The sequence below is a fragment of the Mus caroli genome, unplaced genomic scaffold (assembly GCF_978045245.1).
Source record: "Mus caroli unplaced genomic scaffold, Mus_caroli_1 scaffold_1, whole genome shotgun sequence".
Taxonomy (NCBI): domain Eukaryota; kingdom Metazoa; phylum Chordata; class Mammalia; order Rodentia; family Muridae; genus Mus; species Mus caroli.
In genome coordinates this window covers 128,557,109-128,583,614 of record NW_028227256.1, presented here as the reverse complement: position 1 = coordinate 128,583,614, position 26,506 = coordinate 128,557,109, and the positions used below count along the sequence as shown (strand labels likewise).

General features: G+C 45.2%; 2 protein-coding genes across 6 annotated transcripts in view; one reads left to right on the top strand and one right to left on the bottom strand.

The window, feature by feature from the left end:
- The window catches only part of Slc60a1 (solute carrier family 60 member 1), a 39,738-nt gene extending 35,104 nt beyond the window's left edge, over positions 1 to 4,634 (top strand). The window contains exon 10 of the mRNA XM_021169873.3: positions 4,538 to 4,634. Coding sequence (XP_021025532.1) covers positions 4,538 to 4,599 — 62 coding nt within the window. The 3' untranslated portion in view covers positions 4,600 to 4,634. The remainder of the gene's footprint in view (positions 1 to 4,537) is intronic.
- Positions 458 to 26,225, bottom strand: Elk4 (ETS transcription factor ELK4). 5 transcript variants are annotated; one of them, XM_029475137.2, is made up of 5 exons: positions 25,884 to 26,225; positions 19,084 to 19,299; positions 15,245 to 16,114; positions 14,234 to 14,350; positions 458 to 9,571 (listed from the first exon to the last, which is right to left on the bottom strand). In XM_029475137.2, the coding sequence occupies exons 2-5, from the start codon at positions 19,288 to 19,290 to the stop codon at positions 9,473 to 9,475; spliced, it is 1,293 nt and encodes a 430-aa protein (XP_029330997.1). In that variant the 5' UTR covers positions 19,291 to 19,299; positions 25,884 to 26,225; the 3' UTR covers positions 458 to 9,472. The 5 variants fall into 5 exon arrangements, with proteins under 5 accessions (XP_029330997.1, XP_029330999.1, XP_029331001.1 ...); XM_029475139.2 differs by lacking the exon at positions 25,884 to 26,225 and adding an exon at positions 25,637 to 25,715; XM_029475141.2 differs by lacking the exon at positions 25,884 to 26,225 and adding an exon at positions 25,405 to 25,563.
- Positions 26,226 to 26,506: the final 281 nt, after the last annotated feature.

Here is a 26,506-nt window from a genome sequence, read left to right as displayed (position 1 = left end):
ACGCTGAGACACACACATTTCAGGGCCAGCAAGATGGCCCACAGAACAAAGGAGATGCCACCAAGCCTTTGACTGAGTCTGATCCCCAGGACACATGTGACATAAGCCAAACACTGATCCCCCAAAGCTGTCCCAATTGCCATGCATGCATTGTGGCACACCTGCACATACACCCAGACACAACATAAATAAGTGTAGTACAACTTTAAAGATTTCACATGACAGTGTTTCCAGCCCATCTGTCCTCTCTCCATTCCTTCCACGCTGACAATCATTTCACCGTTGTCCCCCTCTTCTGAGCTGGCTTTAAATGTTTCATGAAGACATATCAAGCAGTTGAAGACTGTGTTTCAGGATCCTCACTGAATTCTTTCCTTACCCAGTTAGCGTGGATGAAAATATCACTGACTGCTATGGCGGATGTGAGCGAGGGGAAGGAAATAATCACTCCAAGTCATTTTGTTAAAAATATTTATTTTAAAAAAATACAATTGTTGTCCGTATCTAGTTGCACGTCTCTAACGACAGATCTCGACAGCTCTGGACTTGGAGTAAACCCGCCAGAGTGCATTCTCAGAGCCAGCTTCCCACATACAGGCAAATCCCTCTGTCAGTTCTTACATAGAAGTTTTAAAAACTGCATCATTTTCTTAAAATACACATGATCTTTATAGAAGTTACAACACTTTTACATAAAGCTTAGAAGCAATAGAAGTAAGGTCCCCAGTCGGGCTACTCGGGGCAGTCCCTTGCCACATCTGGAAATGACACCCAGAGAACTGCCATCTTTTCTTTGAACAGCAGTGCATCAGAAAGCCCTCAAAGTGCTCATGCGTCCTTTGTCCCATCGCCCTTAACTTCATGACATTTGTCACCCAAAGGCAGAATTCCAGACTCTGCACTGGCTTCACCAGCCTTAAACCAACATCTCTTTGTCTCTACAAAAAGTGCTACTGGGTAGCTAGTTGAGATGACCATTCTGTCCAGCTGTAAGAACAACTAACGTTAATTTTAAGGACTGTTAGCAGTTACCATATTAGTTGCTTTTTCAGAAAAGAACAAAAAGAGATTGGAATACTTTGCAGGTCTCCTTAAGAGTAACCTAACCTGACCTGAGACCTATCATTAGTGGCGCCCTGACAGTTACTCTTGTGGGCAGGTGCTGCTCGCACCTGTCTAACGACCTCAGTGGCGACACTGAGTAACAGGAGATGCACAGTTCAATACAATACACAGGAGGGCGCACACCCAGACAGCGGCTCCTCTGAGGGGCTGAGCACCCTGTCAGTCCTTTTTATCATCCACCCAAACTCATACACAGGAACCCGCTCCCCTCTTCCTGTGCAGACACCGGTGTACAGACACTCAATCACTCCATGGCAGACACATGCTTTTACTAGAGATTAGCTGAATGAGAAACAAGAGTTTGTTCTTTAATGTTGTTTACCTTTTAAATCATGTTCGTGCCTTACAGTGTTTCAATTGCCAGGTTTGCTGTGACTCAACCTCCTAGCACACATTTAAAATAACCCATGGTTACTTCCCATTCATCACAATTTTATTTTCATTTTTTCCCCAAGACTGGGTCTTTTACCTCAGGCTGGCCCTGAACTTGCCAAGGATGACACCTTGAACTTCTTGCTCATTCTGCTTCTACACACCTAGCTGGAGGATACCAGGTTTGAGCCGTACTCCTGGTTTATGTAGTAATGGGACTCAAACCTCGGGCTAGTATGCTAGGCAGGTACTCTACCACCAACCTAAAGAAAGATCCAGTTTAGGGGGCTCTTTTTAAAAAAGAAGTTCTGATAGGACTCATGGGAAATTATTAGGTTGCTCTTAAATGCAAACTTAAGCCAGATGTGGTGGCATGTGCCTGTGGGCCCAGCTAGGCAGGAGGTTGATACATGAAGAGACTGTTGTAACCAGCAGATTAAAGCTGGTCTGAACAACACAAGACCTAGCTCATAAAAACAAAACCTACTTAAAGAAAAAGAAGGGGGAGGGGGTGTCAATTTGATTAATTTGGTGAATAAAGGGAATAATTCTAAAAAACTCGTCTTAACCCAAGATTTTATGTTTAGAATCAGAGATAATCAGTAGCAAACTGAACCAAAGCTTCTTTTATTTGAAAGGAAAGGAAAGGAAAGGAAAGGAAAGGAAAGGAAAGGAAAGGAAAGGAAAGGAAAGGAAAGGAAAGGAAAGGAAAGGAAAGGAAAGGAAAGGAAAGGAAAGGAAAGGAAAGGAAAGGTGGTTTGTATAGATGATATGTGTGCAGATGCCTGTGGTGGGCAGAAGAGGGCGCTAGGCCCTTTAGCACTAGAACCGCAGGCAACTTTGAGCCATCTGCCATGGATGCTGAGAACCAAACTCTGTCCCTCTAAGGAACACCAAGTGCTCTGAACCAGTGAATCTCTTCAATGTATTTTTAGGCAGGCTCTCATGTAGCTCAGGCTGGCCTCAAACTCACTCTGTAGCAGCCAAGGATGACGGGGAACTCTGTAATCCTCCTTCCTGCACCTTCCAGGCATCAGGACTACGGGCAGACACCACCAGTCTCACAGAGTCTTATGTTTAGTCTTTCCGATCCACAAAGATACAGGGAACTGCCAGAACAAAGGGGAGAACCCCAGCCACACCTGGAAGCAGGCCTCTAGGACCAAGGGTCCTGTGTGCATCTTCTGCATATGCATACATTTCAGCTGATCCCTGTAATGCTCAACAGAGAGGCCTGAACCATGCTATTCTCTCTCATATGCAGCAATGGCAGTGGCAAATGTTGTCAGAGTCCACTGGTTAATACTGTCCTCAAGCAAACAATGAAATGTCTCAGAAGGGATTGTGTCCCCTGTGTAACAGAAATAAGCAACAAAGGAAAATAACACTAATTGTTAGCTATTGTATACTTTTCAAATTTACAGTGCAATCTATCAACTGCAAATAATCTAAAATTATACATTTCTACAAAGCACAATGGTAAGAGATCTTGAGCCATTTACATCCTAGCTCAAAGAGGCTGCCTCACAGAGCCTGGAAGGAAGACTCATCAGGTGATCCACTGCTCCTTCTCCAAACACTAAGTCCCCAAAACTAGAAATGAGAAAACAGTATTTCCCTGATCGTCAATATCCTGAAGCTGAAATCAAACAAAATAACCATTAAGTGCTTCCAGTTTTTAAGAACAAAAACACCTGGGCATGGTGATGCACACCTTTAATCCCAGCACTTAGGGGCAGAAGCAGTTAGATCTATGTGAGTTCAAGGCCAGCCTCTTCCATATAGCAAGTCTCTCAGAGCTACACAGTGAGACCCTGTCTCTAAAACTAACCAACAAAAACAAACAGACAGACAAACAAACAGTGCTAATACAGATCCCAAGAAAGTGCCGAGTGATTTTAGTAGCAGTCTCCAGCAGCCCTGGGCCTGATGCTGGCAGAGCAAATGCTTCTATTGACGGACCCCTGGACCAGCTGCCAGGCACTCCGTATCTCCCCCTCATCCTACTGAGAAGACTCCAGGCTACATGAGCACAGCTCATAATCCCTGCAGGGGGCAGAATCAGTGGGTTTACTAAGATGAGAACAAGGCAAAGACGAGACCATTCTTCCTGACCCTTCCTTGAGGTTTCTGCTAATGCTGCTTATATATGGTTTGAAGGATACATCATGCCAACGAGCCAGGACTCTTACACCCTAGACACCTCCTGGGGACTTCCCAGCCAACCCAGAAGCTATTTTATATGAAAGCAAACAGATTGCAAAGAGCTTTAGGCAAGATGTCCTTATGCTTAATGTGTGATCAGAAGAGAGGAGGATAAGGGGACTGTTTGGAGTATGTCTAAGCACTGGGTCCTACCAAGTCAGTAACTGGTCCTTAAGGCCTGTGAGTCCATGCATTTAAAACTGAACTGAGCAAGGCACTGTCTTTAAGTGACACCCACACATGCAGCAGTGATTAGGTTTTCTTTCTTAGGTTTAGAACAAATAGACTAATAGCCATCTTCGGAGATGAATATGCCTCCCTCTGAAAAAGATTCACATACCATGGCAGTACAGAGATGTACTCAGCCAGTACCTCAGGAGGACCTAAGGTGCTCAATTCCAACTTAAGTACTTCAAAGACAAGTTAACTTCATGAAACTTCCCCGTGTGCATTACACTGAACATTCAAGAGACTGTACTCTCCAGGAATTTCCTGGTTAAAGCTGTCTAAAGTTATGGAAGGGGGTGTTGCTAAGGTGTAACCCGGTGGCAGTCACTTCTTTAACACAAGTGAGGCCCCTCGTTATGTCCCCAGCACCATGGGATCAAGTCAAATCACATTAGCAGGCAGCTACTCTCCCACAAGCCACTCGGCATCTCTACCTCGCAAGGGCTAACTACAAACAGCAGCACCTAAGAAACTGCTCGCTTCTCTCTGGCTAGCTGGCTACTCCCCACTTTCTGTTTTAGCCATGCAAAGCAGCTCGAAGCACTGTTAGCTTCAGATGGAACACCTGCTGCTGCGCACTGACAGATAACATCTGCTGTGTTTACAGGTGAAAACACGATTCTGATAGCAGCAAGTTCCACAGAGCGTGAGACTCATCATCACCCGTAAGCATCCCCCTCCAAGATGGAAACTGCACCTTCAGTAAGTAGTTCTGATAATCTAAGAGAAATAATGGGGTGGTCCTAGCTCAGAAGACTAACAAAACGCCTGCCACCGAAGCCAGCCTCTGGGAGAGTTATCACGTCTATTCCTTCCCAGCACTGTGTGTTGAAAACTCAGCTGCTCAAATCCATTTTAGAAACCCTCAGACAGCAGAGGTCAGTGTCAACAGTTTAGTCTTACTGGTTTGGAAATTCACTCTGAGCCCAGGTTTCTGCGCAGGTCTGCACTTGTCTCTACACCTACCCAAGACAAAGCATGTCACGGTGGCACAACTCCCAGCTTTTAGCACAGGCAAATGACACAGATGCAGTAAACAGGGCAGAGTCAGAACAAGCCATCAAGTAAACTATTCCTTCAGATGTTTAATAGACCCAAATGAAAAACAGAGCGTAGACAGCCCTTTATAATCCAGCAAGAAAGCTGAAGCTGGTATATCCTTTAGCGCAAAGTAACTTGGGGTTATGAAGTTGTTCGTAAATATAACATAAGGCCAAAGAACTTTGTAAGGAGACTATAAAAACAAAAATGTCACGTGTGTATAATACAGACATGAAAAGGAACAGGTTGTCAGGGGATGCAGGAAGTCTAAAAAGCATTCCGGCTTGAATCCCCATGAGAAAGAATTAACGGGAAATTTGAAAAACTGTTAACAAAGCTCCCAGAGAATGTCAAGGCTTTTTTAGAACTCTTCCACACCTCCCTCTGCCTCATATATTCTCTCTGTCTCACACACACACACACACACACACACACACACAATTCCCTGTATTTTGGGGAATCAAACACACAACTCCATGCTGTCAGTAATTTAGGACAGTGTTTGCTTCTAGGTGCAGCGCCCGTGTGTTGGGTTGGAGGAAGGGCTCACCAGGACCGAATGCTGCCCAGCATTTATTTCTTACACTAACCCTTTCCACTCTGTATGTTATAGCAGAGTGTGCACGTCACTTTAATAAAGTGACATAGATCAATTTTTGAGGGGAATTTCTATGTTGAAAAACTTTCACTGTGCCAAACACAGCAGGTCACATTCATAATCTCAGTGCCAAGGATGCCAAGGCAGGAGGACTGCCAAGAGTTTAAGGCCAGCCTAAACTACAGATCCACTCTCAGAAGAGAAAAAAAGAAAAGAAAGAACAACAACAAAATTTTTCCTGATCAAGATGTGTGCTCCAAAAGATGGACTGCTCTGCAAATTCACTGAGAGGCTCAATGGGACTTTCAGAATGTTAAAATCGGAGGCACAGTAACAGAGTACTGCAACTCACGCAGCACAAGACCAAGGTGAAGGAAGAAATAGTGGCTCTTATCAATAGGTGGCATTACCCGTGAACGCCAAGCCTCTAGTATGTCAGCCTCTTTTGCCTCTTATCAACAGGTGGCATTATGCCACCAACACCAAGCCTCTCTTGCCTTTTTTTGATTTCTAGGACGGTATATAAATCCACAAGGAATTTTCCAGTTTAAGAAGAAAAGTCTAGAGTATTCCATACAAGTTCATGACTTACTTTCTCTATAAATTTGAAGAACAAGCCAGATCTAGTGGTGCACACGGGTAAATGTCAGCCTTGGAATTCAGTTTATAGCCAGGTTGGGTGACAGAAAACTCCTATCTCAAAAACAAAAACAAAAAAACACAGTGGAAAAAAAATTATACTTATATTTTAACTGTTTAAATATGAAAGAAAGCCGGGCAGTGGTGGTGCATGCCTTTAATCACAGCACTTGGGAGGCAGAGACAGGCGAATTTCTGAGTTCGAGGCCAGCCTGGTCTACAGAGTGAGTTCCAGGACAGCCAGGGCTACACAGAGAAACCCTGTCTCGAAAAACCAAAAAAAAAAAAAAAAGAGAAGGAAAATAAACTGAAGTGTTGGCCTTTTGAAGGCTTCAAGATTCAAGATTCTATTATATACTTTTTTAATCAGTAGAAACGTCTACCCTTATTCAAACACACAAACGATGCCGCAGGACTGTAACAACACACTACTTCTATGAGAAGTCACTGAAAGATTACTTAAGTTAAACTTGACATTTTAATTTTGTATTTTTAAAAACATCGGCATGAGTAAAAGTACAGTTTAAGTAACCCCCTTCCCCCCAGGGACGCAGACACAGGGGTGTGTGGCACTGCTCTGAACCACGGTGCACAGCCTTTAGACCCACCACAGGGGACCAATGGACACCCAAGGGAACTGGCAGACCCTCCAACCCAGGCCTTCACAGGACCACCCTGAGACCCCCAACTCTAAGCCTTCAGTCACTGAGCTAAGCGGAGATGGTCCAGAGCAGAATTAGAACTACGATGCCTCAGAAGGTGTCTCAAACTCTGACAGCCTGCTCCTTTCCCTTGCCTCAGGCTACTGATGCCCAACACTGCTTGCCCTAGCAAGGTGACTGGTGATGCACACCAGGGATGAGCTGAAGGGACAGCGTCTCTCCCTGAGTATCTGTTGATGCTAAGAATTCTATGGCTATTCAAACCAACACAAAGCTCAGACTTTTCTAGGAAGGAGGTAGTCTATAGATAGAAATGTCTGCCTCACACACACAGCAAGGTTATATACCAACTTAAAAAAATAAAGGACACACGCATGCGTGCACACAGACCAAGCACATGCTTCCACAAATTCATTCCAAGGAAGGTCTATCCAACCCCACAAGGCCTCATGGTTTCTTACAAAGTTGCTGAGTTTTTTTCTTGTTTTTTTGAGACAGGGTCTCGTGTAGTCTAAGCTAGTCTTCAACTTACTATGTAGCTGAGGCTAGCCCCGACTCTTGATCCTCCAGCTTCCATTTCCCACGTGGTGGGATTACAGGCCTGTGCTACCACACCCGGCCTGAGTTTAAATGGTGCCCTCGGACCCAAGGCAGCTCTGTGCTAAGACAGTAAATTACCAAATAGTTCATCTGTAAAAACACTCCAATGGCTTTTCTCCTTTAACTCAAGAAGATAAAAATAGTTTTATGTTTTCAGAATTTCAAATATCTAGTTAGGTCGTCTATCAATACTTACTTAGTTTACACAATATTAACCCACTAAATTACTACAAAGTGCTGCTGAGGGAAATTCCAAATGTGCATGCAAACTAAATAACGCACCATGAGAAGAAGCCCATTACAGTACCTGTTCCCACTCTGAACACTGCTTCCCACACTACTATTGCACATCCTGGGAACAGAGCTCTTCAGACAGCCATAAATGAACCAGTAACAGGTCTCCAGCCACCCCTCTAAAAGGCACTGTGGCCCTCCCCTCCCCAGCCAGCACACTTCCAGTCTCTGCACTGGACAGCCAATGCTACGCAGCTGAAAAGAGGCCACCGGCTATCAGTGTCATTCTGAGCCCACAAGCCCCTCCTTCATGCCACTCAGGTCACGGCTAGGGTTTAGTGGGCAGGGGGAAGAACATGTAATTTAATTCTGGACTTTAGAGTCAAAATTTTCAAGATTCCACTGTGAAATTAGCATCAATTCAAGATCAACGTACACATCTGGCTCTGTCTTACCACACAGTATTTTATAATATGCAGGTGAAAGGCCCCTACTTCTCATTACTAACTTAATAATCAAATTCCTATGTATGAGAATGGTCAGATGCAATCTGATCTTCCATAAATTAAAACACTTTTGAAAAGAAATAAGCAAGTCTGTATCTCCAGCTGGCTGCACGTTTCACTTTGGAGTTCGCCTTCCTGATTACACCTAAGCGCTGCTTCATCCTCTGACCTTAGATTTAAAAGGGAATATCATGTTAAGTGCATAGCAGAAGTGGATAAAATTGACAAGAAGAAAAGGGGCCTGTCACTCTGGGACCTTCTAGCTGGAAAATAGCCCACCTCCTATCTCTGGGTATTTAACTGAACCTTTTTGGTTGCCTGTGATATTTAACTTTCAAACTACAACGCTACTCTCGTACAAATCACCATTTGCATGCTGTGTTGCATGGTTACAGAACCACACCACTCAAAGCACACACCAGAGATCTGTGCTCACAGTGGATTCTCCTATCCTCACAGAATGTTCCAAAACCCACATTAAAAATGAGCTTTCAAAGTCTTGTGTTAAAATAGCTCAGGGCCTACTGACAGGTTCAGACATGATCATAGGTATGGATGGCACAGAGATGTGCTCAAGTGCAAACAAGATGCCTTTCTGTGGAACTGTCATGTCAGAGCTCAGGGCACACCAGAGCCCCAGCATGGCCAATCCACCTAAGGTTTCTCCCACTCCTGATGAGCTGCTCCCTTCAGACACTCAACAGAGCGTACTCACTACTAAATATACTACTAGCTTCATTTAAGTAGTATTTTTTGAGACAGTCTCACTATATATATAGCCCAGGCTGGCCCTCCATCCTTGGCGTTCTCCTCCCACCTCAGCTTCCCAAGTGCTGAGATCACAGAAGTGGGCCATCATACATAGCTAACAAGTATTTCTTTAAGTAACAGACTCTAAGCATACTTTCTCCCCCTGGCCAAAGGGTCCTAACATCCAAGACCAGTGACTTTGTTCTGTGACTCTCTTGAGAAACACAGCTGCTGAACCCCAATAGACCAATGTTTTTTGCACAAAGCTAAAAAAAAAAAAAAAGCTGAAAAAAAAAGCAAAAACAACAACAAAAAAACCACCTTTTAAAAAAAGAAGTGAGGTGGAGCTTGGACTCCAATTAAGGCATTTTCTGTACAGAGTCCTGAAAGGCCTGGCGACAGGCAGTGGGAAAATCACGAGCACTGCAGACAATCCCTCATTTCGAACCGAGTCATGGCGGATGTCTGTTTCCTAGTCCCTTGGTCTCTCAGTCCACAACTGCACCGTTTGGTTATGTCTTCTGCAGGTCTGGAGAAAATGGGCCCGGAGTGGAAGGTCCGTCCAGGCCTGACAGAGTGAACGGGCCATGACTGTTGAGTACAGAGGGAAACTGAGAAGGAAACAAACGCAGATTAGCATCCAGTCCTAACCTCTCCTCCACTCTGTCCCTCCTCTCCCCAGGCAGAGCACACACTTCAAGACAAAAGCAGTGACTGTTCATGAAGACTGATATATTTCTTGTTTGTTTACACTTATCAAGTGTGGTAGGGTGGCGGGGTGCGACACACACAGGTGCGCAGGCGACAGTGTGAGTGAGAGCTCTGTGAAGGCCACTCTCTCCCCACCTTTACGTGGGTTCCGGCCATCAAGCTGTCAGACTCACAGCAAGTGCTGTCTTAAGGGCCCAAGATATTATCACAGCAAAAACAAATAAAAATTTGATTGTCTTCTAAGAAGCTATTGGTAGCTGCTGGCAAAGGGAAAATCAGTTTTCTCTCCATGAACTGTCCTGTCCCTGGGTGCATCAATCATACTCCATTTCCAACCTGCTCCTTTCCCTTGCCTCAGGCTACTGATGCTGGCCGAGTATTCACAAGTAGCTGGCCAATACAGACTCCATGTTGTTTGTTGTTGTTACTACTGTCCTTTCATTCTGTTGTTCTGTCTTACTGGCTTATTTTTAGTTTGTTTTGATTCTCATGTACTTGTTCTGTGTTGTTTTAAAGAGACAGACTGACACACAAACACACACAGTATGTATGTATGTATTAGAGAGGGAACTTCAAGTGGGATGGGTAGAAAGTGAGGGGGATCTGGGAGGATTTGGGGGAAGAGAAAGAATATGATCAAACTGTATTGTATTAAATTTTTTTAAATAAATTTTTTCAAAAAATGTATTTGTCCTAACAATGTAAATATTAACTTTTTCCAATTTGCCTCAAAGGAACAGAGATGGTTACCTTAATGATGCCCTGGCATACACCCTTAGTTTAACCTCAGAGGTTTAGAAATTTGATAAATGACAAACTCACGAGAGGTGTTGCTCATTTACAAAGTCAACTGTGAATCCTCAACAGGAAATCCAGAGGCACAAGTGCTCCAGTGCCCTCCTCCTAGATAACGGCTGCCCATGCTCCCAGAGAGCACAGGTGCCAGCGCCAGGCTACAGTTCTAGGAACATCGCTAGGATTGGCTTAAAGTTTCAGAGCACTCTAACACTCCCCACACAGGAAAACGCAAAAATGTAGCAGGGAACTTTCCTAACATCTTGGTGGGGAGATGATACAAAGTCCATTTCCTAAACTTTTTATGTAAAATGCTGACATAGGGCTGGCTCAGCAGGAAAAGACTGATTATGAGAGATAACTGATAACAATAGTCTCAAGACTTCCCTCTTAAGAAAAAGAGTAGGAGATGGAGAGATGGCTCAAGGGTTAAGAACACTCTCTGCTCTTCCAGAGGTCCTGAGTTCAGTTCCCAGCACCCACATGGTGGCTCACCACCGTCTGTAGTGGGATCTGACTTTTTCTTCTGGCACGCAGGTGTGCATACAGACAGAACACTAATATTCAAAAATAAATAAATAAATCCTTTTTTTTTTAAGGAATTAAAAGAGGAAACCTACAAACAAATATTTAAAGAGAGAAAATCTATGGGCAGCATCTTCCCCCAACACATGTGCATGAGTCAAGCAGTACACATTTCTGTCAAGGGTCCTAAAAGATAATGAAGTTGAAACTTTCTATCAACAGAACAATCTAAAAACATGATAGCTATCTCCTAGAGTCTTAGTGCAACATTTTCCTTGAGTGTTTGTATAATCTATAGTAGTGCTACTTGTGCAAAAGTACAGCCCATAGAATTGTGTATAGCACCTACACCCAGTAATGAAAAGCATCCAGTTTATATATTTACCACTACTACTACTTATTATTATTATTATTGTTTTCGTAGAGTGTCCTCTTACAGATCTCCTGTTCCCACACTATTTTTAGACAGGGTCACACTGTAACTTAGGTGGACCTGTAACTATGTAGCTCAAACTCACTGCAATCCTACCCCAGCCTCCCCAGTGCTGGGATTGCAGGTGTTGAGGGGCTATCTCCAGCACTATTTCTCATCTTGCATAACAGGCAAGACAAGCATGATTTCTTAAGTCCAACATGATAGCATAAAACAAAACTCACTGAGTGATTCCTTTCCCAAAAACATGCTCCCATCAACAGTAGAACACATGTGCCACGCAAGTGGGGAAGGGGATACTGAGAACAAAAAAGTTTAATCAAGAAAAAAAGGGAGTGGAGATTAAAACTAAGTATTACAAAATTCTTAATGGAGCCTGACTATCACACACCACTAGTCCCAGCAGTTGGGAGGCAGAGGCAGGAGGATCTCTGAGTTTGAGGCCAGCCTGGTCTACAGAGTGAGTTCTAGGACAGCCAGGACTACACAAAGAAACACTGTCTTGAAAAACTAACAATTATTAATGGAAATCAACTACTTTGTAAGCTAATTAAAGAATATGACAAATCCCAGAACTTGGGAGGCAGAGGCAGGTGGATTTCTGAGTTCGAGGCCAGCCTGCTCTAGACTGTGAGTTCCAGGGCTACACAGAGAAACCCTGTCTGGAAAAACAAACAAACAAACAAACAAACAAACAAGATTATGATTTTTAAAAAGTTTGAATGAAGACACCTTGCATCATGGTAGATAATGCTGTTCCCAGAATTCATGAGCAATTGAACAAATTCTAGTGCCAAGCATGGGATATCTCCTTAAGAACTGTTGGTCAGGGCTGGTGAGATGGCTCAGTGGGTAAGAGCACCCGACTGCTCTTCCGAAGGTCCAGAGTTCAAATCCCAGCAACCACATGGTGGCTCACAACCATCCGTAACGAGATCTAGCGCCCTCTTCTGGAGTGTCTGAAGACAGCTACAGTGTACTTACATATAATAAATAAATAAATCTTTAAAAAAAAAAAAAAAAAGAACTGTTGGTCAGCCGGGCGTGGTGGCACACACCTTTAATCCCAGCACTAGGGAGGCAGAGGCAGGCGGATTTCTGAGTTCGAGGCCAGCCTGGTCTACAGAGTGAGTTCCAGGACAGCCAGGGCTGCACAGAGAAACCCTGTCTCGGAAAAAAAAAAAAAAAAAAAGAACTGTTGGTCAAAGAATTCTCAGAGGCCCTCAGCTATTGCTGCCATTCTTGGTTGCCCACCAGCTGCTAAGACCTCATTCCTAAAGATACCACACACTTTGGTTGCAGGCCAGAGAAACCAAGCTACAACTGACCTGGAAACTTCCTCCCTGATAGCTAGCCTTCACAATGCTGGAACATGGTACATAGGCCACTAGAGGCAGGCCATCAGTAGCCCTACCTGGCAACGGATTTCACACTGACGCTGAAGTCCTGACCTGCCAGGCAACACATGTCCACTGGTGCTACTGTCCCATGAGTACTTTGGGAGCAGCCAACCAGTTTTCTAATTAAGATCTAAAGCCTGATGCATGGGAGGGAACCCATGCCTAGTACTGCAAACCTGGTCAAAAGCCCACAGCTAGGGAAGCCACTGGCCTTAAGGGGACCCACTGTTATTGTTTTGCTAAACGGACATGCTATATCAAACAGCCTTCTACATACTTAGCTTTACTCAGTGATGAATACAGCTCTTCACCCTTATAAGAGAAGCTTAAAAAAAAAATCCTAAGTGTCTACGTGTATAGGTTGTATAGGTGTGTATAGGTTTGTTCCCAAAGAGGATGATGGGATCTGGACTCTGGTCTCCTGCAAGAGAAGTGCACACTCTTAAGCACTGAGCCACTTCTCCAGCTCCAAAGAGGCTTCTTTTTGCAGTGAACAACGCTTAGTATCTAGACTCACAACTGGTCAAAGTGCAATGAACCAATGTGGGTGGCATGCACAGCTATTAACGAGACATCTTATCACACATACCCCAAGACTCAGGGGACACTGTGGAAGAAGGGGCAGAAAGAATGTAAGAGCCAGAGGATGGGGACAGTGCTGTGAGATCCTGTCTTCTCAAAATGATACAGTCTTGAATTCACTCACAGCAGCTGTGGTTACTCACGAAAGATCGGGCAAAATCAAGTAAGTCAACATTCCAGCACGGATGGAGAGGGGAGGAGCACGAGGCCCCCTCCTAGCCAAGGCGCTGTGACTGTTCATAGCTGATGACTGAGGAGGATTCACTTGTCTTCAGGGGTACAGCCCCATACTCACTCATGCACAGCCAAGTAACCCGAACCTCCACCCCAATATAAGACATCAAAGTAGGAGGGGGAAGTATTGTGAAGTGGGGGGGATGAAGGGTTCTAAAGACAATAGGAGGGGGATAAACAAGGGAACAGATGTGTATATGTGTAGGTATGTAATTCTAATCAAAATGCACTAAATGCATCCTCATCATGGCCGTGTGTATGCACGCATTAATGTTATGTACACAGACTGTCCAACTTATACAAGTTTAACTTGACGAAGCACAAAAAGAGCCATATGCATTCAACAGACACTGTGCCTTGAACATCAGTGTTTTCCTGGGCTAGCAATATGCAGTATGAAAGTTCCTCACTATGCTGGGCAGCAACTGAGAGTGACAGGCTCCAATCACCCCCTGCACCAAAAGGAAAAGGACTGTGAAATAGTCATCAAATGGAAGGTGTGTGGCAATGACACGGGGCAGTGGGCTACCACCTCTGCCCATTTCCACACTTAAAACTCCCCCATTACAGGAGGCACACTTTGGGTAACTTACCTGGAAAAGCGTATTAGCACCTTGCAGTCTGGCTGGGCTCAGGGGAGCAAACGGGCTGAGAGTGCTCCAAAAGTGGATGCTGGAGAGCAAGGGGCTCGGAGTCAGCAAGATGGGAGTCTGCAACACACAAGAAGATCGCTCAAGGACTTGCCATGATTGTGCTTCATCCTCCCAAAGATACAAGCAGAATCCATATACTATATCCTCCCCAACAAATGTCCCTATGGCCGAAATTTTATCAAAATGAAAAGCTCAGAAATCATTTTATAACCTAGAAAAGATAAGGGTCACAATAATAATAATCACTTTATAACCAAACTTTTATAGGGTCTTCCCAAACTAGAAAGCAAACCTAAAGTCAGGTACAATAGAGCACCAGCTGAGTACCTATAATGTCAGACCATCTGGGGTGTCTTATTCAAGAGCTGTCCAAAGTGAGCAAGTTAACACCTAGTGTAACTAGATAAGCTGACGACAAAGGCCACACCATCCCTCCTCTCAAGGGTCTCAGTCCCTTCTGTCTTCCCCTGATGGCAGCAGACTGAAGGGAAGAGGTAGAACACTATGAAAATCAATTAGTCCTGCTGTATTTAGAGAGGGTCTCATGGGGCACAGGCTAGTCTCAACCTGGCTCTGTTGGCCAAGGATGACCTTTAACCTCTGATCTGCCTGCCTCTACCTCCTGAGTGCTGGGATTCCAGGTGCACAGACCCCATGCCCGGTTTACACAATGCTGGGGGTAGAACCCAAGGCTCTGTACATACTACAAAGCGCCCTACCTAATCTGAGTTATATCATTCACCTGAGAACAAGGAATTTTAAAAGATAAAACATCAAATCTCTATTGTTTTGAAGATTCTAATTAAGGTAAGGAAATAATTTTCCCAGGTTTACATATAATCTTTCTAAGACAAACCTAATTAACAGAAGTTGAATCTTGCAGGTATAAATTCTAGATACGGCTTAAAGGGTGAATGGATGCAGTCACAGTTAAGAGAGAGAGCAAGCTACCTGGGAAAAGAGTGCTGGTGTAAGAGACGCTGTCGGGAGAGATGGGCTTAAGATACCCAAGGGGCTGGGGTCACTGCCTGTGACCACAAGGGCGGGTGTCAGTTCTAATCCTTTGGGCTTCTTAGATCTTGATGAGTTATTTGTTTTGTCCTTTTCTGGCAAAGCTGAATCCTCATTTTTAGGCTCCAGTGACAAGTTCTCTGGAAGTTCCATTGGCTGAGAAGCCACTGACTCAATGTCTGTGTCAATGTCTGGGTTAGAACTCAGTGGTGGAGAAGGTGTCCTGGGAGGCTCCTTTTGAGGAAGGGGTGTGGATGGAACCGGAGGAGTGGGGTTAAAGGTGGTAGCCAGAATGGATATGGAGGCTGGGGTTTCCAGGGAAGGTAGTGTGGGAGAGACTAATGTCTCCAAAGCTTGGATAGTTTCTTCAGAAGATGGAGAAAGACTAGGGCTCGTTGCAAAGGCAGCAGCGACAGGCTCGATGGGCGGCTTTTTGGCAGGTGTTGTCACAAATTTGATGACGGACGGTGTTGGCTCCTGGGCTTTCTTCTCTGCTAGTTTTTCCGCTGGATTCTCTATCTTTATTGACTTGAAAAGCTTCTTATTGGAGGTGTTCAGAGAGTTGAGAGTAAATGAAGAATACAAACCAGAGTGTATGTAGTCATTGCGACTAGATGTCTTGGCTCCAGGCTGAGGTGGCCTCTCCTTTCCTCCATACTCAACATCTTTGGAACTGCTGGTTTCAATGGAATTTAAAGTTTCACAGTCTCCCTCAATCCTGCCTACCGTCAGTGGATCCATTTTCAAAATCTCTGGATAGGAGACAAACTTGTACACAAACTTCTGACCATTCACTTTTTTAATGATGTTCTGTAGGTAGAGAAGATAAGCATCCTTATACTTCCATATAAATTACCTCTCATAGTTCATGAAAAAGGGGACCTATTTCCCTCAAATAGAGGAAAGTGCTCTATTTGAGAACTAGGCATAGCTTTTAAACAACTTCAAAAGCATCTACATTCATCAACCCAGACCAAACTCAGACCTTGTTCAGAGAAATTAAAGCAGTTCAAAGCCTCATTAGCAACTGGACTATGATATCACATAAAAGCTGAGATTATAGCTGTTTGATGCTCTCAACCAAATAAATACCTGTATTATGTCATAACTCACTGAACTGCAATCTTAGACGGTCCCACTGGCATAAGCTATGAGCATTCCGAGAAGCTAAAGGGTCTCTCAGCATGACAGCTGTGAGGTTCCTACTTCCTTCAAGTGGTTTTGACCTTGGGAAAGCTGGCAAGATCAACTTCTGAAAGTTGCAGGAAATAGACAGCTTGGATTCTTATTCTAAGTCTATACTTTGGAGATGTTTATTTTTCTTCAGTGCCTAAGTGAATGTTCAAAGTCATAAAACATTAAAAGATATAATTTTGGGTTGAGGAGATGGCTTGACAGGTAAGGGTATCATCTATGTAAGCCTGAAGGATCAATTTTAACCCCCAGAATGTAAAGAGCTGGATTTTTTAGTATGGCCATGCAATTCTAGCTCTCCTACAGAGATGGGAGGCAGAGGCAGGAGAACTTCCAGGAAACTTGCAAGTCAGCTAGCCTGGAATATGCAGCTCAGCAGCAGAAACAAAAGATCCTGCTTCAACAAGTACAATGGGAAGTGACAGCACACCCTCAAAAGCTATCCTCTGGAGGACTGGAGAGACAGCTTAACAGATATGACCACTGGCTGCTACAGGTAGGTGTGGTAACACGCACACCTTTAACCCTGGTATTCGGGAGGTAGAGGCAGGTGGATCTCTAAGTTCAAGACCAAATAAGTCTACACAAAGAAATTCAGGACAACCAGGATCCTGACTCAAAATGAATGAATGAATGCATGAACGAGTAAGGTACTGGCTGCTCTAGCAGAGGACATGGGTTTGATTCCCAGCACCGTATGATAGCCTACAACCATCAATAACTTCAGTTCTAAGGGATCTGAAACCCTCTTCTGGCTTCCTCAAGTACTAGGCACACAAGTGTCACATAGACATACATACAGACAAAACAATAATACATATAAATATATCTTAAAAACACAAAACATTTGTCCCAGACCTCCACAGATGTGCCATGGCGTAAGTGTGGACTCTCTCTCCTTCACACATACATAACATAAATTTTAAAAATTTAAGTATAATTTAAACGAAGAAATCAACTCTAGCCGGGCAATGGTAGTATATGCCGTTAGTCCCTAAACTCGGGAGGCAGAAGCAGATTTTGAGGCTAGCCTGGTCTATGGAGCTAGTTCCAGGGCAGCTAGGGCTACACAATGGAAGCCTGTCTCAAAAAAAACAAAAGACAAACAAAAAAATAAAACAAAACAAAAAACAAAGAGGAGGAGGAGGAGAAAGAAAAGAGAAAAAGGAAGAAGGGGAGGAGGAAGAAGAGGAAATAATCAACTCAGTTTTAAATAGTTTCTTTTGCCAATCTAGAACCCATGGCAATCCTCTTGCCTCAGCCTCTTAAGTGCTGAGTTACAGGTAAGTCAACACACCTGGGGCAGGCAGTAGCTATTCTTTAAGGTATTAATTTCTGTCCCCTAGGCCAAACTAAGCAAATAATTCAATCTACAAGTATATATGGTGACATTTTTTGTGTGCATAGGTATATGTGGGTTTTCCCATGTGTGAAGGTAGGTGTGTGCCTGTGTGTGTATGGCGGGTCAAAAGCCAACAATAGATGTTGTCCTTAATTAGGGTTGCTAATTTATACAGACTGGCTAGAAGCTCCAGGATTCTCCTATCTCTCCTGCCCAGCACTAGGGTACAGGCACACTATATTTGGGGGTGTTGTTGTTGTTGTTATATTTGGGGGTTTTGTTGTTGTTGTTGTTGTATGGTTGCTGGGCAGCAGACCTGTCTGGTCATCATTCTTGTACCACAAGCACTTTAGTAACTGAGCCATCTCCCCAGCTCCTACTGTCTTTTTTTTTTTTTTTTAATGGAGCAGAGCACCGTAGATCTCAGGCTAGCTTCACATTCGTTAAGTCATCAACTTCTGGTCATCACACCTATACCTCCTTAGTGTTAGGATTATGGCCTTGTGCTACAACACCCAGTTTATGCTGTGTTAGAGATTGGGCCCAGTGCTTCATGCATGCTAGCAAGCAGCCTACCAACTGAACTGCATCCCTAGCCCTAAATGACAATCTTTAAAGTAAATTCTGACATATATGAGTATTTATTCTCAAGTATCTCCAATGTCCTTCTTTGTATTCCAATCTCATACTTTTCCCTTTAAAGAACATCCAAGGGGCTGGAGACCTGGCTAAGTGGGGAGTGGTTAAGAGCATGAACCTTAGCTCAGTTCCCGCAACCCCTGTCAGGTGGTTAACAACTGTTTGTAGCTCTAGTTCTGAGGGTGGGGGTGAAGCCCTCTTCTGGCACCTGAAGGCATTGCATGCACAATACACAGAAATCCATACAGGTAAAAGCACCCATTCATGTAAAATAAAAATGGGCACATCCAGCAAGGTCACTCAGCAGGTAAAGGTGCTTGCCACCAAACCTGACAGCTTGAGTTTGGTCCCTGGAATCCACATGAGAGGAGAGAACCAACTCTCAAGTTGTCCTCTGACTTCCACATGTGCATGTGTACCAATGAATACAGCAATAAGAAAACCTTTAAAGAATTTGTAGAAATACAACCAAAGCCACTGAAGCTGTTAAGTAAACTAGACTAAACAAACCACATTAGTACTCAATATCTCAACAGAAACAAAGATTAACTCTCATTACGAGGTTCTCTACATAGCGTCAGGGCAGGGCAGGGCAGGGATTTACCTTTACGTAGTAGTATCGCAGGGCTCGGCTGAGTTTATCATAATTCATATTAGGCTTGTTCTTGCGAATCCCCCAAAGACGAGCCACCTCCTCCGCCTGCAGAAGCTTGAACTCCCCATTGTTAGATGTCCAGCAGATCATGTGCTCATTCTGAGGCTCCTGCAGGAGCTGGAGAAGGAACTGCCAGAGAGTGACGGCACTGTCCATAGCAAGGGGCTGAAAGAGTATCGAGAGATGAGATGTAAGTGTTCCAGGTGCCCTGCACAACACTCCTGCAAGATATACACTATCCCACCATCATTGCACACACCAAAATAGGAGATCACTAAAGGGCTAGGTAGCTTGTCCAAGGACACACAGCAAATGCTAACACTGAGACTTATTCCTGTGCCATCTGAATCCAGAGTCCACACTCTCACATTTGCTATACTACCAAGGTTTTGCTTTGACAGTGCTTCCTGTGTGGCCTCAGCTGGCCGAGAACTCACAGTTCTCCTGCCTCAGCCAGCCAAGTACTGAGATTACAACTGTGTACCGGTATAACCAGCTCCCTTAAGGAATCTTTTTTTTTTTTAAAGATTTTATTTTTATTTGGAATTATGTGTCTGAGCGTGGATTTGTGGATATGAAAGTGGTGGCCACAGGGCCACAAGAAGGTGTCATATCACCCAAGCTAGACATGAGTGTTTGGAACCAAACTCGGGTCCCAAGAGCAGTGCACACTTTAACTGCTGAGCCATTTCTCCAGTCCCCAGCTTCAGAAGTCTGAAGTATGGTTGAGTTTGGCTCAGCAGTGAAACACCTGTGCATGCCTGAGGCCTTGGGTTCCATCTGCAGCATGATGGGGGGAAAATGTTACTTTAAACAGCAAGCAGCTTTCAAAGAAAGAAAAGCTAGTTCCATAAATGATAGGTGTGAGCTAAAGGCTGGAAGTCAACAGAGGGTCAGTTCTTAACTTGTTTTTTTTAAACATGTTACTTTTTTAAAAAAGATTTATTTATTTTTATTTACATGAGTACACTGCAGCTGTCTTCAGACACACACTAGAAGAGGGCAATTAGATCCCATTACAGATGGTTGTGAGCCACCATGTGGTTGCTGGGAATTGAACTCAGGACCTCTGGAAGAGCAGCTCTTAACTGCTGAGCCATCTCTCCAGCCACAGTTGGGTTTTGTTTTTTTTTTTTTTTTTAAAGATTTATTTATTTATTTATTATATGTAAGTACACTGTAACTGTCTTCAGACACTCCAGAAGAGGGTGCCAGATCTCATTACAGATGGTTGTGAGTCACCATGTGGTTGCTGGGATTTGAACTCAGGACCTTCAAAAGAGCAGTCAGTGCTCTATAACCGCTGAGCCATCTCTCCAGCCCCCAGCCCCAGTTCTTAACTTTTACCTTAAAGTCTTATTAACATCACATTCTCTTAGAAGACCACCAGTTCAATGTATAGCTAAATGAGCCCATTGTGTTTCTCTGACAAGATGTGAGTCTCGGGTGGCCAGGAGGCTGACGTGGAGGGATCAATCTGTTCCTAGTCCAACTTGTACTTCTCCTCCAGACAGTTAAGCATCATAGCAGGGTAGTTTACATACAAATTGGCAGCACTGAAAATTCAACAAAATGTTTCCCAATTTAGTCTGCAGCTCTGTTACCGACTCACAGTCTGCCCGGTTTCTTCTTCTGTTTAATTACCGATCAGAACAAGAACAGAAGAAAAATCCTTCAATATTCGAGTCTTCCTGTTGGAGCGAGAGTTTCCCATCCCAATTCTAGCAAGCCTGCCACTAGAACTGCCTAATCCTATGCTGTGGGACTGTCTAGAGCACTGGAGTGGTTCAACAGTACCAGCATCCTGGCTACCACCCACTAGACATTAGTACCCTTGCTGCTAAGACTGTCTCTGCAGTCAAATCATCCTAGCTGACAACCCCTCTGCCAGGTGACACACAACAACGCAGTGCTGTCTCAGAGACATTCTCCTCACAGAAATTCATGAGAAGAATTCAAATGGCAGCTCTAACCAAATCAACATGTTTGCAATATGTGACAAAGTGGCTGAACACCTTCCATAAAAAGTAAATCCGGGCCAGGTGGCAGTGGTGCACACCTTTAGTCCCCAGCATTTGGGAGGCAGGTGTAGGCAGATCTCTGTGAGTTCAAGGTCAGCCTGGTTTACCAAGTGAGATCCAGAGCACCCGGGACTGTTACACAGAAAAACTCTGTCTTGAAAAGCCAAGATTAGGGCTGGTGAGATGGCTCAGTGGGTAAGAGCACCTGACTGCTCTTCCGAAGGTCCAGAGTTCAAATCCCAGCAACCACATGATGGCTCACAACCATCTGTAAAGAGATCTGACTCCCTCTTCTGGAGTGTCTGAGGACAGCTACAGTGTACATATAATCAATAAATAAATCTTAAAAAAAAAAAAAAGAATAGAAAAGCCAAGATTAATTAATTAATTAATTAAAATCAGAAAACACCTCCTTTCTCTAGGAATGAAATCCCAGTGGGTCAGAAGAAGGTCTGAAGGTCAGCCAATTCTCCTAAAACACTACCCAGACAGGCAAACTAGACTAGACCAAAACTTTAAATGAATATCAGCAAGCAAGAAGACAAATTCCCTTGAATGTTCTAAAAATCATGTGTCTTAAAAGGTACTTGCACCTCAAGTAGGTAAATAACTCTTATAGCATAAAAAGAAAAGGCAGGCACAGTTGTCTCTCCAGAGAAAAGCTGGAAATAGTCAAGAAGCGCACAGAAAGCTCTCCCCGTCATTCATAGTAGGGACCAGAACTTGAAAACAAGCAAAAAAACACCACGTGGCTATTTTAAGCAGAAAGAGCAACAACAAGCTGACCAAGACAGAAACTGAAACTCACACATTACTGGTAGAAAATTTAAATGCAATACCTCTATGGTCACATTTACCATGTGACCAGGTACACACCTAGATAATAGAAACATATGTCCATAAAGAACTGCATGGTGACACCTGCCTTTAGTTCCAGGACTAGGAGACAGAGGCAGGCACAATTCTATAAGCTCAATGCCAGTCTGGTCAACATAGCAAGTTCCAAGCCAGTCAGAAATACACTGTAAAACTCTGTCTCAAAACAAAAAACCAAACCAGGAATGTTCATCACAAAATTATCCATAAAACCTAAGAGTGGAATCAATTCAAATGTCCAACTTATGAATGGAATATAAATATATATTCCAATATATATTCATATAATGGAATATTATTCTGCCACTAAAAGGAATCAAAATGGGCAGAAAGATGACTCAGTTATTAAAGCATTGTATAAGCATGAGGACCTTGTTTGAATGCCCAGAATCTACATAAGGCAGTAACAAACACCTGTAACACTAGTGCCCCAGAGAGATTCGAGGTGGACAGGGAAATCCCCAGCAGCCCAGGGGCAGCTGGCTGGAGCAGGCGGAGACCCTGTCTCTAACAAGGTGGAAGGCAAGGACTAACACCCGAGGGCTGTCCTGGCACATCATGCTACACACACGCCCACACTCTCGAGTGCGTACACACGCACACATTCAGACCATCACTGACACACACACCCGCATGGACAAAGACACGGACACACAAATATTCATCTTTAAAAAAAAAAAAGGAATTAAGTACTGATGCATCACAGATGAACCTTGAATGCATGACAAAAGTAAAAGCCTAGCCGCAGCCACAGCCACAAAGGGCCCGTGAGTGGCTCTGGTGACAGGAAATGCTCAGATCTGGCTGTCCACAGACTTTTGAGCGGGCTGAGGTAGAGGCATCCGGCAGAAGGAGGAGAGAGAAAACTGGCGAAGGAAAGCAAGGACCATGAGGTTTCTTTTAGGGTGGCTGAAAACATTCTCAGCTAAGACTGTAGTGACTCCATCCACTCTGTACGTATTACAACACACTCAACTGCATGTTCTCGACAGGTGATGTGAGACATCGATGAAGATGTCTAAGACAAACAAACCGAACGTAACCGAGTTACACAACTCGGGCATGAGAAGACTAAGCCTAACAACACACATGACTCAGAGGACAGATCAGTGAGCTGCGGCTAGGAAACTGTTTGGGTTTCTAGAATTTCTCTCAAGCGTGAAAATACCCTCCAGTCATCTTTGGTTACCACTTTTGACACTGTCTGTGGAGACACTGTGATCCAAAAGCAGAGATGGTAAAATAAAAGAGCTGCCTCCCACAGTCAGGCTGATGATGAAACTGCAGGAAGCCCAGGCAGGCCCCTTCAGTCACCCACTCCTTCAGTCATCCACCCAGGAGAGAACTCCTCCTCCGCCCAGCAAGAATGCCGCCATCATTAAACACCAGAGACTGAGTGACAGCAGTCGGCAAAGAGCTCCTCTTGTCCTGGGTAACCAGCTCATTAGACACCTTCCCCACAGCTTCCCATAAGCAGAGCTAAAATAGTGTTTATCGGCTCCAGTGTGTCGGGGGAGGGGCAGTCCCGGTCATTGTTCTGTTTACCAAACAGATTTTTTTCCCCTGATGATGTCTATCCTTATGGCGAGTTACTTTTTTATTAGTAGTTTTCCAACCTTGGCAATTACATCCTAGTGCAGCCTGTTAAAACTACTCCAGGAAATAGGAGCCTAAGGGAAGAACACACTTCAGACATCACCTTCACATCAGGAATGTCTGGGAGAGCCTTACCAGGGAGAGGCTGCCTTTACTGCAAGAGGCAGAGACAGGTAGATCTCTGTGAGTTCAAGCCAGCATGCTCCAGGGCATCCGTCTGCTACAATAAACCTGCATCTCAGCCCTTAGGAAGCAGGTAATCAAGAGATCAAGGCCATCCCGACCTCTATGAGACTATGCCCCCCCCAAAAAAACACCACAAATAATTAGTTGTGCTAAGGATCAAATCCAAGGTCTCACATAGTAAAAGTGGGCTCTACTACCCTCAACCCATGTTCAATTTCTGTGTTATTCTTTCAAAGAACTCCTACATACACCGTTGAAACTCTTCATTTTAGCTCCTACAAGTGAGCCTCAATCATTTCCTCAACTTTGACAGAGAACATAGTGGCACACACTTTTATCCCAGGACTGAGGCAAAGGAAGTTCCATCTGAGTTCTTGGCCAGCCCAATCTATATAGTAAGTTCCAGGCCAGCTAGGGCTACATGAGATACTAGAGACCCTACCCCACCCCCAAGTACAGGAGCCAAGTAGAAGTGAAACCGTCCTATAACCCAGCCTATAACCCAGGCTCTCCTGAGATGAAGCAGTGAGGGCTGTGGGTATGAAGCCCGGGCTACTGACCAACAAAGAGGGAACAAGACAGACAGATTCCATATAGGTACAAAAACAGAGACACTGTCTAAGTACTAACAATTACAGCTTCAAAAGGTTTTTTAGAAGCATAATGGAGGCAGACTTAAATGGACCCAAATGATCGTTGACAGATTAAAGGCTGGAAAAGGTTTAACACTCAAAGACTAATCTCTAAACTACAATGAAACAGGGGGCTTTAGGAGCTGGAGAGCAGCTCGGTGGCAGAGTGCTTTGTCTTGTCTAGCATGCCTGAGACCACAGGTTAGATGGCCAGCACTGCACCTAGGTAGAGAAAACTGCTTTCTCAAAGAAGTGCAATGGAAAAAGAAAAGAACAGGGGCGCCTGGGGTGCAGGTCAGCTGATGAACACCTGATGCAGATCCCAGTTTTGTTACCTAGCACAAGAAGGAAGGAGAGGAGGCTGAAAGCAACGGTGAGAGCCACAAGAGGATATTAAATGTATACATTTTTTACCTTTTTGTGCTGGTGACTTAACAGTACAACCCCTGCCTCAAATATATAACGGTGTCCCAAAAGTTAAAACGATATTCCCCCCCCCAAAAAAATATAACAAACTCCACGTAAGCAGTTTCCATTTTAAAATAAAACCAAAGATCAAAGAACAAAGAGTTCCTACAAGGAAAAGTTGAATCATACTCTTAACAAAAACACCACTCCTAGCCGGAAATACAGAAGCCCCACGTTCTGTGCATGGGGGGGGGGGGGGGGGGGGAAGAAGAGCTCTGACCCTAGAACGGCACACCGTTCTTGTCGACCCTAGAACGGCAGCCATTCTACTGAAAGAATCTTACTTAAATGACCTAACCTTCACATTGCAAGGGCTCGAGAAAAAGCCAACCGTGTCTTCTGAGTTCACCCAACAAATTCCCCCTTATTTCCTTGCGGATGCCCGTTAAAACTCCTCCCCCCAAAGATGTTTCCAATGCTTTTATGAGGAAAAGCTTGCCACAGCTGTACAGGAAGCGAGGAGGACTGATGAAAAGTAGAGAAAGAAAAACCTGTGGCCGGATGGACAGCGAGCTTGGGGAAGGGAAGAATGCGGCGTGAGGCCGCGCGCCCCGAGATCAAAGTGCGGGGAGACGCAGACCTCCGGCCCGTGGGCGAGCCAAGAAAGCACTTTCACTTTCCAACTTCCTGCCACTCGGGCAAGTTAAAACCGTTCCCCTCTGCCCCACCCAGGCAACAAAAAACCGCTGCCACCTTCCGCCCAAGGGACTTCTCACGACCCACCGAGGTGCGGGCAAGGCGGAGGGGGCGCTCCGGCGAGCACCTGAGCTCCGCCGAGCTGCTCCCCCAAGGAGAGCGCGCCAGCAGGCCCCGCCCACCCACCAGGTCCCGCCCTCCCGCCACCAAGCTCCGCCCCTCCCTCCGCCCGGTGCACTTCCTGCCGCGCCCGCAACCTCCGCCCGGCCCGCGCTGAAACCTGGCTGAGGGGCGGTGGTGCGAGACCCCGACGGGGCGTGGGTGTGCTGCTCACCAGGCAGGGCACAGGACTCCTCGGCCTTGAACGCGGTGCGAGACTCTTGTCGCCCACCGCTCCTCACACTCGGACCTCAAAGACGGCACGGCAAACAGCGGCGACCCCCGCGCCGGGGCCCGAGAAAGCGGCGGCCGAGCCGAGCCAGCCGCGTGCCCGCAGCCGCCCGCATCTCCCGCTGCCGCAGGTCTCGAGCCCCGCCCTCGCACACGCGGCCGGGACGGCGAGGTGGCTATAGTTAAGCTGCCACTCGCCGTGCGTGCGCTCGACGTTCTTCACTACGGCCGCCGTCTCCCGTCGTTCCGCGGCCTCCGCCACTCTCAAACCCCCCCGGCACCGCCGGGGCCCTTCCTCGACGCCGAAGCGGCGCGAGCGTCACTTCCGGGGGAGGGGCCGGGCCCCAAAGCCAGTGTTTTGTTTCTGGCCCGGGGCTCCCGTCCATACCCTGTTAGTCCGTCTGGTGCACTCGCTCCGGGGACTCCTCCTGCTCTGCCGGACATTCGTACTTCCTCGCAGGCCCAAAGTCCTGCTTAGGGCTCTCGGGGTAGCAATCTGGGCCCAGGGCTGTGGCGGCGGAGCTGACGTGTGAGGACGACGCCCACTGGTTTACTTTGCGAGCTACC